Here is a 16,271-nt window from a genome sequence, read left to right as displayed (position 1 = left end):
ATCACTACAGAAGTAGATCGCCCAGCCTTCTGGGGAATGGCTGGTGGGTTTTAGCCAAACCAAAAAAACTAGTATCCAGTTCACATCAAGTAGATTCCAAATCATGGCCACCCCATGTGTTGCAGAGTGTAACTGCACTCCATAGTGTTGCAATGGCTACTTTTCAGAAGCAGATTCCTAGGGCTTTCTTCACATTGCATGGGTTCCAACATCTTACTGGAGCCCTTAACTATTTGCACCACTAACTTCCATAAAATACCATTCCTCAGTCCCACTATCACTAGGGCACAAGTTGTTTCTGGCTGAGTGGCAAATTCCTGTAGTGGGAAGGGAAACCACACAGGAGTGCAATCTGCAATTAAGTAAGGGAATTAAGGGTCATTTTTTTTTTTTTTTTTAAATTCTTCTTCTGTATTTTGCAGATCAACCATAGGTGTATGGGAGGGGTGGCGTCTGTGTGTAAAACCGCAGTCATTGAGACAAGCAAAAGCAATGGAATGAATCCAAGTTTAAACGGCTTTCACAAGGAGGGAAAAGTAAACCTACGGATAGTTATCATCTTAGGAGGCTGTATCTAAGCAAGATAAACTATCCCAGATGAGGAACTCATCAAAAAGCTTAAAATCTAAACTGAAGGGGACTAAGGAATCAGCAAAGGCATTTTAAAGAAGAAACTGGGGCCCAGGGAGAGTAAGTATAAGGCTGAGATACGCTTCAGTACATTTCTTCGCACAACGCTGTGCTTTATAACTAAGGAACATTATAATGTAAGTATAACTGGAAGCAAGGGCCACTTCAATTCACTTAACTAGTCCTTCTCGCCCTAATCAGCCAAAGTATCATTGGGGGGGGGGGGCAGGAATCAAGGATTATTTCAAGCGCAATGGGTCGTCGACTCCTACTTCTGCAATGCCAGGCGTTAACAACTTTGAGGTTCTATTTGGCCAGCCTGGGCGGAAAGGGGGTCACAAGGTAGGGGTGAGGGTGGTGGGCTGTCCGCTGGTCGCCAAGCAATGTTTTCTGGTGGCGTAGTGCCTAAGGCATTTGACTGTTAACCAGAAGGTTGACAGTTCAAACCCACCAGCCACTCCTCCGGAGGAAGCTTGGGCAATTTACTTCCGTAGAGATACCGCCTTGGGAACTCAAAAAGGGGTCACTATGAGTCGATATTGCCTCGAAAACCCAAGGAGGGGTCGCTATGAGTCGGGGCCGACTCGACGGCACATAACAACAACAACAACATGAGTCGAAATCCACTACAGGGTAATGAATTTGGTTTTGGTTTTTAAGAGGATGGGGGTGGCCGGCAGGACGAGGAGCTGACTGCGGTCACCAAAGCCCCGAGTGTTCAATCCAGAGAGGGGGGCCTCTGCGCTAGTGGTGCACCGGCCCCGGCCAAAAGCGCGGCCACTACGGATGTCTCCAACTACCTCTCCAGCCCCTCCCCTGCCCTGCAGGCCAAGTAGTTCCCCCCGAAACCAGGCCAAAACCGCCTCTAGCTTCAAGTAACAACCTACCGGAGCCCGGCTTCTCAGCAAACCGCTCCCAGATTACTTTCTATGCAACCACCGAGCGACCAGGGTGGAAAGAACGCCTACCTCTGGATTTCGGAGGAAGCGGAACCGGCACCGGAAGTCGTAGGACTAGTGAAAGAAGGCGTGGCTTCCTAAGCTCATGGCGGGTTTCTTAGTGGGAGCCGGCCGGCTCATGCGGCCTCAGGGCGGCCCACGCTGGCGTCTGTTGCCTCGCGGGCTCGGGCTTTGGAGCTCGCCTGAGGATACCTTGAGAGCCGGGAAAAGGCTATTTTGCGTGCGGCTGGAGGAGCCGAGGCGGGCTTCAGGGCTCGAAGGCTGCTGCCTGGGAAGCCGGCCCCTCAGCACAGGAATGCCGCCACCGCCAGGGTCTTCAGGGCCGGGATCGAAGGGCCACAGAGATCCAATGCGTCCCTTGCAGCCTGGGGTGAGTGCAGACCTAGAGCACTTCCATAAGTTGTCGCGGCTGTCAGACGACCCTTGGGCCTTCCTGTCCCTCTTAGCCATAACCTACGAAACCACTGGGCCTGGCCTGAAATGATCAACTCAGCTATCTTAAAACATCTCATCCCCCGTTTTCCTTGGTTCACCCGTAGCCCCAGCCCTAAAAAGAACTTGAGAACTCACATTCTCTCCATGTGGTTAGATATTCAGGCTTGGGTTTCCGTCAACCCTTAAGTCAAAATTGTAAGTTTCAGGTTTTTCTCAGCGGTTTCAACCTTAGCTTTACCAGGATTGAAGAGTATAATCTCTGTCACTTGAATCTCCCGTCAGAGGTCCATGAATACATTGACATTGAAGCAAAATAGCTTTCGTTGCTTGCTGGTGTCTTTTTCTAGGTAAAGGGGCCTTACCTTTTATCAGGTTCCAATTAGGACCCCAAAAGAATTAAGAGTTTGGGTTTGTTTTTTGGGTTGGTTTTTGTTTGTTTTGGTTTTTTACCTCTAGTGGTAGGTAATAGAAGTGTTTTGGGAGTTGGGTGAAAGTTAACGGTAGCCCATACACTATTTTGGAATTTCAAAAAGAGTACATAGAAATAGGGAGCTCTGGTAGCATAGTGGCTAAGTCACTTGACTGCTAATCAGAAGGCTGGCGGTTCAAACCCACCAGCCACTCCTCGGAAGGAAGGTTGGGCATTCCTACTTCCGTAGTGATACTGCCTCGGAAACCCAAGGAGGGGTCGCTATGAGTCGGGGCCGACTCGATGGCAAACAACAACAACAACATAGAAATAACGTGAGGATAGCTCCACTTTTACGGTCTTCCCCATTAGCTTTGTTACTTCTGAAAACGCAGACATCACCAGTTGCTTTCAAACTGTCCTCTACTCATGGCAACTGAATGTGTGTCTGTCTCAGAACTGTGCATAGACTTTTCAGTGGCTAAATTTTCAGAAGTAGATCGCCAGACCTTTCTTCCTGAGGTGCCTCTGGGTGGACTGGGACCTCCAGCCTTTCAGTTAGCAGTGGAGTTCTCAACTATCTACACCACCAGGGACTTCCTCCTGAATTTTACTTGATTTATTTATGTTCTCAATGTCAGCACAAGCATGTAAGTAACCTGGGTTTAAATCATCAATTGGGGCCAGAGACACAAATAGTAGGAGTCATTAAATATCTTGGTACTTGAACTTCTTTGGATTGTTTTTCACGTGAAAAGAAATTAATTTAGGGAATTTTCCCCTGTAATTGAATGTCTGTTAGAGCCCAAATGTAATTGAATCCGGAGAAGCGTTCAGCATTTTCTCATGCAAAAGTGACTTGAAACATTCTGCAGTTAACAAGATCAGGCCTGTGTATGTGTGTATATTAAAAACTAATAGACTTAGTATTATTAAATTTTTGCATCTTACCAGTATTTTTATTTTTGAAATCTGTCCCGGTAGCCTGTTTCCTGGAAGTCTTTAGCACTCACATTTGCCATTGGAGGAGCTTTATTGGCTGGAATGAAGTACTTTAAGAAAGAAAAGACAGAAAGTAAGTAGGTAACGTCTGATCACATCTAAATAAAATCCTTCCTGGCTAACGTCTGATCACATCTAAATAAAATCATTCCTGGCTATGGACTAGCATCTGGTGGTGTAGTGCCTAAGGCATTTGACTGCTAACTAGAAGGCTGGTAGTTCAAACCCACCAGCCACTCCTCAGAAGCAGTATCTCTATCTACCATAGAGATACTGCCTCGGAAACCCTAGGAGGGGTCACTCTGATTAGGAACTGACTCGATGGCAGTGAGTTTAATTTTTAGTTTTTAAATTGTTTATTTTGAAATAATTTTAGATTCACAGAAGAGTTACAGAGATAGTTTAGAGAGTTCATGTATATCCTTCACCCAGTTTCCCCTAATGTAAACATATAACCATAGTATCCAAAAAACAAACCAAACTCACTGCCGTTGAGTGAGATCTGACTCATAGTGACCCAAGGACCCAAGGAGGGGTCCTTGGGTTTCCGAAACAGTATTACCACAGAAATAGATTGCCCAACCTTCCTTCTGAGGAGTGGCTGGTGGGTTTGAACTGCCAGCCTTCTCGTTAGCAGTCGAATGCCTTAGGCACTATGCTACCAGAGCTCCTAACCATGGTATACTTAGGAAAATTAAGAAATTAAAATTGGTATGATAACTATTAAGTGAACTATGGACTTTATTCAAATTTCCATTAATGTCTTCTGTCCGTTCAAGGATCAAATCCAGGTTATCACTGTCTAACAATTTTAAAGGACTTAAACTGTGGACAAATTTGAATGGGACTGTGGACAAATTTGAATGGCAGTATGAAGGGTACAAAGATGATTAAGGCAGTCCAGCCCTTGAGGTGCACTTGACTAGGGAAGGGACAGAAGTGTAGGATTATACCAGACAAGGTTCTGCCAGGTCAGAGGGAAGTTCAATGTACTCTGAGGGCCAAAGGAAGACAGACAGGCAACCTTGGGTTTTGGGACAGCTTCCTGGAAAAATCAAGCATGGGAACAGTGAGTAGATACTGCAAAGCGCTAGGTATCAGCGAAGGAAAAGGCCAAAGGCTGACCACAAACAACAGAGAGAGATACATAAAGACTAGTTGAGGAATGCCATAAGCCGCTCTGGATTTGCATCTTGAAGTGTTTAGAAATTATAAGAACTCTATATTTTAGTGAATATTCTAGGACTTTTAAGATTTGGGTTAGAAGTTTCGAGTATCTTTAAATATCTTAAACTATATTTAAAGTATCTTGATGCCATTATACAAAGGCATTGTTAATGTTTAGATCGGGGGGGTGAAACCTCATAGGATTTAAAACCTTAAGCAATGTAAGGTTCATACATTGATATATATATATATATATATATTTCTTGTATGTTGTTGTGTTGTTGTTGTTACGTGCCGTCGAGTTGGACCGACTCATAGTGACCCCTTCTTGGGTTTCTGGGGCAGTATCACTATGGAAGTAGATTGCCCAACCTTCCTACAGAGGAGTGGCTGGTGGGTTTGAACCACCAGTCTTCTGGTTAGCAGTCAAATGCCTTAGGCACTATGCTACCAGAGCTCCTATGTTTTGCATAACAAGCAGTATTTTTTTATATGATTTTCATATTCTAAGAAGCAGAAGGTTCTTTTAGTTTCACAAAGAAATAAAACTGAAGTTTGGAAGGTAATAGCAGAGACAGTTCCAGAATATGTTGGCATCTTTTGACTTCAGTTTGGAATTTCACCTGCAATAGTAACATGTATTTCATTAAAGAATTTATTACGTTCAAAAGGTTCTCGTATAATTCCATTTATATGAAATACCTAAAACAAATAAATCCATTGAGACAACGCAGACTGTTGGTTGCCAAGGGCTGGGAGGGGGTTGGGTAGAGGAAGCTCTTTAATGGGTAAAGAGTTGTAGTTTAGGGGGATAGCAATGTTTTGAATCTACATAGAGGTTGAGGTTGTGAAGGTACTAAGTGCCACTAAATTGTATAAAACGGGGAATTTCACCTCAGTGAATTATTTTTTAAAAAAGTAAAGCTGAGGTTAAAAAAAACTACTGTGAAACAATCTTAAAGAAAAGTTTCCTAAGTCATTTGAGAATTTTTGCTGAAATGAAGCTTCTTCATTTCTGAATACTTTTTAGTGTACATTTCCTACAAATGACCACAGTACAGCCATCAAAATCAGAAAATTTAATACTGGTACATTACTAACATTCAGTCTTCAGACTTCATTCACAGTTGCTACTTGTCTTTCATAACAAAAGGATCCTATTTGGAACCGCACCTTGTACTTAGTTGTGTCTTTTTTGTCTCCTTCAGTCTGCAGCAATTCCTCAATCTTTACCTGACTTTCATGTCTTTGCTATGAATGATTGCAGACTAGTTATTTTGTAGAATGGCCCTTAGTTTGGGTTTGTATGATGTTTCCTCTTAATCAGGTTCAGGTCATACACCTTTTTTTTTTTCCCCCCAAAGCTGTAAATCTTTTTTTTTTTTTTAATTGTGATTTGGGTGAAAATTTATAGAGCAAATTCACTTTCCATACAGCAGTTCATATACACTTTGTCTCATGACATTGACTATAATTTACGCCAATGCAACAGCTCCCCTCTCCCTTCCTCCCGATAGTTACCTGTTCCCTGTGTCCATCCCTCCATGCACTCCTGCCCCCTGAGCTGTCTCTCTGTGTAGGAACAGCCCTTCTTTCTCCCGTGATTGTTCTCTCCAAGGAGTGTATCTACCTTAAGTAAATGTTCAGCTCGTATGCCTGGCTTGTTTGGCTGGAAGCTACAGGTGTGGGTTCAATTCCAGATCAGGTCATATACCTTTGGCAGGAACATCACAAAAGTAATGCCATATTTTCATTGCATCTAATCAGGTGCCACATGATTTCAGTTTATCCTGTGCTGATGATGTTCATTTTGATCACTTGATTAAGGTGTTATCTTTACCTGTTATTTGCATATGTAAATGTCCTATATTATTTGTGTCTCTATGTATTTGGTTGGTAGCTCTGGTGGCGTAGTGCCTAAGGCATTTGACTGCTAACCAGAAGGCTGGCGGTTCAAACCCAACAGCCACTCCTCGGAAGGAAAGTTGGGTAATCTACCTCCATAGTGATACTGCCTCGGGAGCCCAAGGAGGGGTTGCTATGAGTTGGATCTGACTCTACAGCAGTGAGTTGTTTTTTTTTTTTTTTTTTATGTATTTGGTTGCCCATCAGCCTTTCAGTGTATTTATTTGTTTTTCATCTGTATGGACTCACAGTTTTCTATTTAGTCAATGAATTATAATCCATTATTCTCTTGCTTTTGGTAATCAAATTGTTCCACATTGGCCATTGGGAGCCCCTTCAAGCAGGTTGCTGTTTCCTTTGAGTTCTTCCTTCCTTTATGGCACAACGTATTAGTGGCTCATCTTGTACTTTCCTTGCTTCAGTCCTGGTGTCAACTATTTCTCCCAAGAGCCCTGTTTCCTTTTAGTGAAGAATGATACTCAGACGCCAAAATCTGGCTCATTGCTATTGGAGTATCTCTGTTCCCAAGCCTTCACAATGGACAGAACTAGGAAATTATATGTGTATATTTATACCTATATTTGTTTCTGGTAGCATAGTGCCTAAGGCACTTGACTGCTAACCAGAAGGCTGGCAGTTCAAACCCACCAGCCACTCCACAGAAGGAAGGTTGGGCAATCTATTTCTGTAGTACTGCCTCAGAGACCCAAGGAGGGGTTGCTATGAGTCGCCGACTCGAAGGCATATAACAACAACATATTTGTTTCTTTGTCTGTATATACTGAAGACCATAAGTTCAAACCAATACCTCTAATTTCATTCTAATGCTGCAAGGCTCATTCCAGTTTTCTCCCTCTCCGTATAGTCCTATCCCTTTCCATTTGTAATTGTCTTAATACATTTACTTAACTGATCTCTCACTCTGTATGTAACAGAAGTCCCTCTTGTATAAATGCCTTCCACAGCATACTCAGGCTCAGACTACCTATGCCAGGCTGCCCATCTCACCCCATTTGGGCTTATACATTTTCCTCTGGGCTACTGTGCACCTTTGCCAACCTCCAGCATAGCCATACCAAATGGCTTAGGACTGAATTCTTCCTAAGGCAGAAGTCTTATTTTAACTACTTTTATTTTTTTGTAGTCCTTATTAAGTCTCATAGAATTTAATTTTATTTTGTTTTATTGTTTCATGCTTATTTTTCTTGAAAGACCTTCTTGAAAACTGAGACTATTTCTTCTATATTTCATGCTCACACAATTATTATTATATTACTAACCATATATCAGGCATTTGAGTACCTAAAGTTATATTAACTGTGTGTGTGTGTGTGTGTGTGTGTGTGTCTTTTTTTTTTAAGAGCTGGAGAAGGAAAAGCAGCGATCCATAGGAAAACCTTTACTTGGGGGACCATTTTCTCTCACAACTCATACTGGAGAGCCTAAAACCAACAAAGACTACCTGGGCCAATGGGTACTGATTTATTTTGGTTTCACTCATTGCCCTGATATCTGTCCAGAAGAACTAGAAAAAATGATTCAAGTTGTGGATGAAATAGGTAAGAAAACCATCACTATGAAAAGTGTGTTTCCTTTATGATGGTGTATTTCCACATTTTTGTATACTGTTATATGGGGCATTGTAATTTTTTGATTTGTGAGAACATAAGTTCTCAGCATTTTGGTAGTTTGTTACTTTGTTTCCTGTGATCTTATTCTTCACCAAAGGAAGCTTGCTTTAGTGGTAAATACTAGATTGCTTAGAAATGTCAATGTAGTTTGGGTCTCCCTTAACTTTAATTTTGTGTTCCTTCCTTTATTGTAACACTGCCATCACTAACATTGCCATTGCCTTTTCCCAGGCAATTATCTCATGTCCCAGGAAATCTGTGTTTTTAGAATAGATATGGTATTTATTATTTATCAGTATTCATGTCCAGAAGACTTTGTATTACAAGGGTGGTGCTGCCTTCTTGAAATGAATTGTTCTAGAGGATATTCAGTTCTACTAATAGTTTACCTTCCCCTTGAATGGCAGGTGGAGGGTGGAATACCATAAACATTGGATTAGGATTAGATTAGGAGACAAGATATCCATGTGATGTAATAAAAAATATCCACATGTTGTGATCAGGGGTAATAAAGTCTATGCCCTGGTGTAGGTATTTGATAGATTATCTGTTTGCACCACAGATGTGCTGGAGGCCATCCCCATCCCCTCCAATGTGAGATATCCCTCTGTGTTTCCTTTATACTTTATTGTGGCATTTATGTCTCCTTCCTTAGAATGTGAATGTGAGGACTGATTAAAGAGTGATTTCTTTCAGATAGTATTCCAACACTGCCGAATTTAACTCCACTTTTCATCACTATTGACCCAGAAAGGGACACCAAAGAAGCCGTTGCAAACTATGTGAAAGGTATGTTTTAGTAATAATTCTTTATATCTGTTTAGCTCTTACAGTTGTTGAAAAGCTAATTAAATTGATCCTTATAATGCTTCATGATGTAGGCAGGACAAATGGTATTATTCTGATCTAGTTTTAGGTGAATAAACAAAAGAGGCTAAAGCTTTGTTAACTATGGCTATAAATAAATAAATGCAAGCTTCCAAACAAACAAAATATTTTTTTTAAGTTTTTTAATTAAAAAGAGAAGCAGGATTGTCAATTCCTGACATGATGCTCTTTTGATTTTATCACAGAAGAGGGATTTGAATTTGCCCCCCATCTATCAACAAAGTTAATAGAGCCTTAGATTGGGAATAAGAACAGTTTGCTTCTGATTCCAGCTCTGTGTCTCATTCTTAGCTTTCTGAAATTAGGGCAAATCTGCATTCTGTATGTACATTGGAGATTAAAAATGAATTATTGGGAGCTCTGGTAGCATAGTGGCTAAGACACTTGCCTGCTAACCAGACGGCTGGCGGTTCAAACCCACCAGCCACTCCTCAGAAGGAAGGTTGGGCAATCCTACTTCTGTAGTGATACTGCCTCAGAAACCCAAGGAGGGGTCGCTATGAGCCAGGTTTGACTCAATGGCACATAACAACAACATAACAAGCACAAAAACATTTTAATCTCATAGTACTTGTGTTTTATAAATGCAAAATATTTGTTGTGACAGAAGACATTTGTTGACTTTCAGTGGTAGAATTTCAATTTAAACATCTCAACCTGGAGGTTAAAACTAATAGAAGGCACTTATTATAGTCAGTAAATTATAGTAAAATTGAGGGTAGATATCTATGTTCTTGTCAGCTGTGTACTTGGGCAAGTTACGCAATGCCTGGATTCAAGTTTTTTCAGCTGGGAAATGTGAATGATCAGAATAAAAATGTGATCAAATTTTTTTTGTTGCTGTTATAATAATGTCTGCAACATAGGTGCTTAAAATCAGAAAGTTGAATTTTAATTGTGGTAAAATGACCTAAGCTACAGATTAGAAGGACTGATGCATGTATTTTTATATATTACTTATTATATGACACATTCTAGTACATATCATCTCAAACTTTGAGATTATGTTAATATTTGCTTTGTGGAGAGCTTACTATGTGTTTTATTATTTTTAACAGTATTATTGAGGTTTAATTGGCATACAATAAAGTACGTGTATGTAAGGATCCTGGGTGGCACAAACAGTTAAGTGCTCGACTACTAACTGAAAGATTGGTGATTTGAACATACCCAGAGATGCCTCAGAAAACAGGGCTAGTGATCTGCTTCTGAAAGGTCAAGCCTTGAAAACCCCGTGAAGCAGTTCTGTGCACACGTCGGGTTGTTAGGAGTCCAAACTCGCTTGATGGCAACTAACAACAAAAAACACATACTTCAAGTATGCAATATGATAACTTTTGATATATGTATACTCATGTGAAACTGTCACCATAGTCAAGAATATGAATGTATCCATTACTCACTGTGATGGTTAGAGTTGTTTGTGAACTTGACTGGACCATGCTTTTTAGTGGTTTAGCAGTTATTATGGAGTTTGTCAGTTATGTAATGATGTAATCATTCCCCATGATGAGAACTGACAGAATCACTTCTACTATGATATCTACTATGAGCTGCCAATCAGTTGGAAAGGGATTTCCTCAGTGATGTGGCCTGCATCAAATATGTATATGGACATTCTGGCAAAGTTCTCTGGCTTTTTGCTCATCTGGATCCTCTATCTGGCTCATTATCATCTGACCTCTGTCTTTGGACTGGAGCAGCCCTACTGTTTTGGCTGCTGTTCTTGGGATTAGTAAGCCTCTGCAGCCTGTGAGCCACCAGCCTGCCATATTATCTACCAGTCTTGGGTTTGTCAGCTCTTGCAGCTATGTGAGTCGGGGAAAGCCTCCATCCTGATGTTTGACCCATAGATGTAGGACTGGCCAGCCTCTACAACCATGTGAGCCATCTCCTTGAGATAAATCTCTCTATATATATGTACATGTATAAGCTTCACGGATTTTGCTTCTTCCGAAAAGTCACCCTGAGACATTTGGTACTGAGAGTGCATTGAAGCCCATGCAGGCACACACCTATTTGATCTCTGACTTTTAGAGTAAGTGCTGTTATGATAGGAAGAGCCAAGTGGAAGCCATAAGAACTACCCCTACCTAGGAAAATAGTAAACCAAAAACAATATGACATTCCTGGAAGAATTGCAGAGGTTAGTGCCACCATCAGGGACTTGAAGGATGCCAGGGTGATGATTCCTACCACATCCCCATTTAACTTGCCTGTTTGTCCTGTGCAAAAAAAAGATGAATTTTTGAGTATGACAATGGGTTATTGTAAACTTGACCCCAGTTGAAGCTGCTGTTCCAGATTCAGTTTCTTTGCTTGCACAAATTACGACATCTCCCGATACCTGGTGTATAACTATTGATCTAGCCAGTGCCTTTTTCTCAATTTGGTTTTGAAGGATCACCAGAAGCAGTTTGCTGTCAGCTGACAAGGCCAACAATGCACTTCCACTGTCCTACCTAAAAGGTATAATATAGTTATCTTTTTTACTCTAGTTTACAGGAAAGCTGTTTGGAGGTTATGGATGCTGATTTGACCTATTAAGAAAGAAATATCAATGACTGTAGACTTACTGGTAATACATTTGTGTACTAGAGGGTAGAAAATAAACCTGCCAAAAAATTTCTAGGGATCCAGTGGTGTGCTCTGGTAGCATAGTGCCTAAGGCACTTAACTGCTAACCAGAAGGCTGGAGGTTCAAACCCACCAGCCACTCCTCAGAGGGAAGGTTAGGCAATCTATTTCCGTAGTGATACTGCCTCAGAAACCCAAGGGGGTTGCTATGAGTCAGGTCCAACTCTGTGGCAAATAACAACAACAACAATGGTATGCAGCTTTTCGAGATACTCTTTCTAAGGTGAAGGAGAAGTTTCCATCTTGCCCTTCCCACAACTAAAAAGGAGGCACAACACCTTGGCCTCTCTGGATTTTGGAGGCAACATATCCTTCACTTGGGTGTGTTATTGTTAATTGCTATTGAGTTGGTTCTAATTCATAGTGATCTTACATACAGCAGAATGAAAACTGGCTAGTCCTATAGCATCCTCACAGTCACTGCCATGCTTGAGCCCATCGTTGCAGCCATTTTCCTCTTTGTTGATGCTCCACTTTACCAAACATGGTATTCTTTTCCAGGGGCTGGTCCCCTCTGATAACATGGCCAAAGTACAAGTGATGAGATCTGGCCATTCTCAAGTCTAAGGAGTATTACAGCTACACTTCTTCAAAGACAGATTTGTTTGTTTTTCTGGCAGTCTGGTATTTTCGGTATTCTTTGCCAGCACCATAATTCAAATGCATGAATTCTTCCTCAGTCTTCCTTATTAATTATCCAGCTTTCACATGATATAAGGCTATTGAAAATACCATGGCTTGGATTATACACACCGTAGGAGCTCTGGTAGCGTAGTGCCTAAGGCACTTGACTGCTAACCAGAAGGCTGGCGGTTCAAACCCACCAGCCACTCCTCTGAAGGAAGATGGGGCAATCTACTTCCGTAGTGATACTGCCTCGGAAACCCAAGGAGGTGTCGCTATGAGTCGGATCCGACTTGACGGCACATAACAACAACAGTCTTCAAAGTGACATCCTTGCTCCTTAATACTTGAAAGAGGTCTTTTTTAGCAGCTTTGCCCAATGCAGTATGTTGTTTGTTCTCCTGACTGCTGCTTCCATGGGTGTTGATTGTGGATCCAAGTAAAATGAAATCCTTGACAACTTCAGTCTTTTCTCCCATTATCATGATGTTACTTACAGGTCCAGTTGTGAGGATTTTAGTTTTCTTTATGTTGTGGTGTAATCCACTGTTTCATCAGTATGTCATCTGCATATCACAGATTGTTAATGAATCTTCCTCCAATCCTGATTGGAATTCTTCCTGATATGGAAGTTCTTCATATAGTCCAACTTCTTAGATTATTTGCTCAGCATGCAGATTGAATAAGTACGGTTAAAGGATACAACCCTGATAGACATCTTTCCTGATTTTAAACCATGCAGTGCCCCCTAGTTCTGGTTGAACAGCTGCCACTTGGTCTTTGTATAGGTTCTTCATGAGCACAATTAAATGTTCTGTAATTCCCATTCTTTGTGACATTATCCATAATCTGTTATGATCCATACAGTCAGATACCTTTACATAATCAATAAAACACAGGTAAACATGTTTCTGGTAGTCTCTGCTTCCAGCAAAGATCCATCTGACATGAGTATTGATATCCCTCATTCAATATCCTCTTCCAAATCCATCTTGAATCTCTGGCAGTTCCCTGTTGATGATCTGCCACAACCATTTTTGAATTGTTTTCAGCAAAATTTTACTTGTGTGTGATATTAGTAATATTATTCAATAATTTTCACATTCTTTTGGATCATCAATTACGGATCTCTTTCAGTCTGTTAGCCAGGTTTGCTACTTTGGCGTGTTTATCAAGTGACTCAAAAAGCTGCTAATATTCAGTGGGGTACAGAGCAAGAGAAGGCTGTGCAACAAGGGAAGGCTGTCAGGAAGCCACTCTGCCACATAATCTGGCTGATCCAGCGGTGCTTGAAGTGTCAGTGTCAGAGATGCTGTTTGGAGTCTTTGGCAAGCCCCTGTTGGTGAATCACAGAAAAGGCCTTTAGGATTTTAGAGCAAAGCCCTACCATCCTCTGCAGATAACTACTGTCCTTATAAGAAACAGCTTTTGGCTTGTGTGTTAGATTGGGTTCTCTAGAGAGATAAAACCAGTAAAGCTTATATATAGAGAAAGAGAAATTTATCTTAGGAAAATGGCTCACACACTTATAGAAGCTGGCAAGTCCCAAGTTCTTGCATCAAACGTCAAGCTGGAGGCTTTTCCCGAATCATGTAGCTGCAGAGGCTGAGGAGCTCAAGCTTGGCAGGCAGGATACTGGCTGTTGACTCCAACAAATGACGAATCCAAGACCTCCAGGACAAATGGTGGATTGTTCACTCACGGACAGTTGTAGGCAGCACAACAGAATCCTGATCCACAGAAAAGTGTCTCTTTTCCTAGGATGTCCATAAATATACTGGAAGCAGGCCACACCTCTAGGGAAACTCCCTTTCAGTGGATTGGCTGCTTAAAACATACACATCTGATCCCATCATGGGAATAACCACATTACAGCTGCTTAAACCACACAGAATTGTGGTCCAGCCAAGTTGACACACAGCTCCAACTACCACAGTCCACCACTTGTCAACTTGGCAGTTGTCCACATCTTCTTAACCATATATAATCTCTAAATAAGAATAATTATAAAGTCATATTTGTGCCTAACATGATACGCTAACCCATACAACCGAAATGCATTAAACTTATTTACATACATTTCATGGTTCATAACAGAAGGAAACAAAAATATTTGATGCATCTATACAATGAAGAAATACAACAGTTACAGTCCTCATTTCTGCAACTGGTCATGTGGTCGTAGCTGATACTCAGAAATGCCTTCTTCCACCACCCATTCTGTACTCCCTTCTCTCAGCAAGCACCTCAGCTGGTCGTGGTTCTTTGCCTGGTGGGGTGACCAAAATCTTCATTCCTGAAGGGTTTAGGCCATTAGCAGTCATATCAGAATTGGGTTGCTGTAATTTTCTATTGACTCTAATCTCAGGGCATGGTAGTACTAAGAGACGTCCTAAAGAATCTCCTGTATTCCAGACATACTCTTCTTTACCTCTGTTATGTAATGTCAATCCAATAACCCCTTGGTAATCAGGATCTATCACACCAGATAGTACAGTAATGCCCTTCTTTGTCTGTTAATCCAGAGGCATGAGGAAGCCAAAGGTCCAGGTGGCATTCTTAATTTCCAGTTCAATGCAAACACTATTGTGTCTCCAGGCAGGAGTGTTCCTCCCATTGGGACTAAGATCTCCAGACCCACAGAGCATAGGGTAGCAGGGATAGGAAGCAAAAATTTTTTGAGTGGGTCACTAGGGGTAATAATGAGTGGTACCACTCCTGTTTCCACCCCTTGATTCCTGGACCCGTGAATCCTGGCTATTGGGGAAACAGAACCATATATTGGATGCTGTTTTAGAGCATATACAGCCTCCTGGAGAACATTGCCCCAAACCTTCAAGGTATTGCCACCTAGCTGGCACCTTAATTGTGTTTTCAGTAGGCCATTCTATTGTTCTATCAAGCCAGCTGCTTCAGGATAATGGGGAACATGGTAAGACCAGTGAATTCCATGAACATAGGCCAACTGCCGTACTTTATTTGCTGTGAAGTGAGTCCCTTGATCTGAAGCAATGCTGTGTGGAATACCATGATGGTGGATAAGACATCTATAAGTCCATGAATGATAGTTTTGGCAGAAGCATTACATGCAGGGAAGGTGAATCCATATCCAGAATAAGTATCTATCCCAGAAAGAACAAAACACTGTCCTTTCCATGATGGAAATGGTCCAATGTAATCAACCTGTCACCACCTTGCTGGCTGGTCACCCCGAGGAATGGTTCCATATTGCGAACTCAGTGTTGGGCTCTGCTGCTGAGATTGGGCCCTCAGCAGTGGCAGTAGTCAAATCACCCTTGGTAAGTGGAAGTCCATGTTGCTGAGACCATGCATAACCTCCATCCCTGCCACCATGGCCACTTTGTTCATGAGCCCATTGAGCAATGAGAGGAGTAGCTGGGGAAAAAGGACATCTGGTTTCCACTGAATGTGTCATCCTATCCACCTGATTGTTAAATTCCTTCTCTGCTGAGATTACCTTTTGGTGGGCATTCACCTGAGACACAAATATCTTTACTCCTTTGGCCCATTCAGAGAGATCTGTCCACATACCTCTTCCCCATACATCCTTATCACCACTCTTCCATTCATGCTCCTTCCAAGTCCCAGATCATCCAGCCAAGCCATTAGCCACAGCCCATGAATCTGTATATAATCACACATCTGGCCATTTCTTATTCCATGCAAAGTGAACAGCCATATGCACAGCTTGAAGTTCTGCTCATTGGGAGGATTTCCCTTCACCATTGTCCTTCAAGGAAGTCCCAGAAAGGGACTGCAGTGCTGCTGCTGTCCACTTTTGAATGGTGCCTACATATCACGCAGAACCATCTGTAAACCAGGCACGAGTTTTCTCTTCCTCAGTCAATTGATCATAAGGAACTCCCTATGAGACCATAGGTGCAGACTGGGAGAGGGAAGGTAATGTGACTGGAGTGGAGACCACAGGCATTTGGGCCACTTCCTCATTCAACTTCTTGTGCC

At 41.8% G+C, this 16,271-nt stretch overlaps 1 protein-coding gene across 1 annotated transcript in view; it reads left to right on the top strand.

Annotated features, from left to right (window-relative positions):
- The first annotated feature begins 1,674 nt into the window (after window positions 1-1,674).
- Window positions 1,675-16,271, top strand: part of LOC103203083 (protein SCO1 homolog, mitochondrial) — a 40,079-nt gene continuing 25,482 nt past the window's right edge. The window contains exons 1-4 of the mRNA XM_007948043.1: window positions 1,675-1,959; window positions 3,418-3,508; window positions 7,869-8,066; window positions 8,835-8,927. Coding sequence (XP_007946234.1) covers window positions 1,675-1,959; window positions 3,418-3,508; window positions 7,869-8,066; window positions 8,835-8,927 — 667 coding nt within the window. The remainder of the gene's footprint in view (window positions 1,960-3,417; window positions 3,509-7,868; window positions 8,067-8,834; window positions 8,928-16,271) is intronic.

The sequence above is a fragment of the Orycteropus afer genome, unplaced genomic scaffold, assembly GCF_000298275.1.
Source record: "Orycteropus afer afer isolate SDZICR_OR568_19922 unplaced genomic scaffold, OryAfe1.0 scaffold00199, whole genome shotgun sequence".
Taxonomy (NCBI): Eukaryota; Metazoa; Chordata; class Mammalia; order Tubulidentata; family Orycteropodidae; genus Orycteropus; species Orycteropus afer.
The sequence above is the reverse complement of the archived record's forward strand: the minus strand, read 5'-3'. Positions and strand labels throughout refer to the sequence as shown.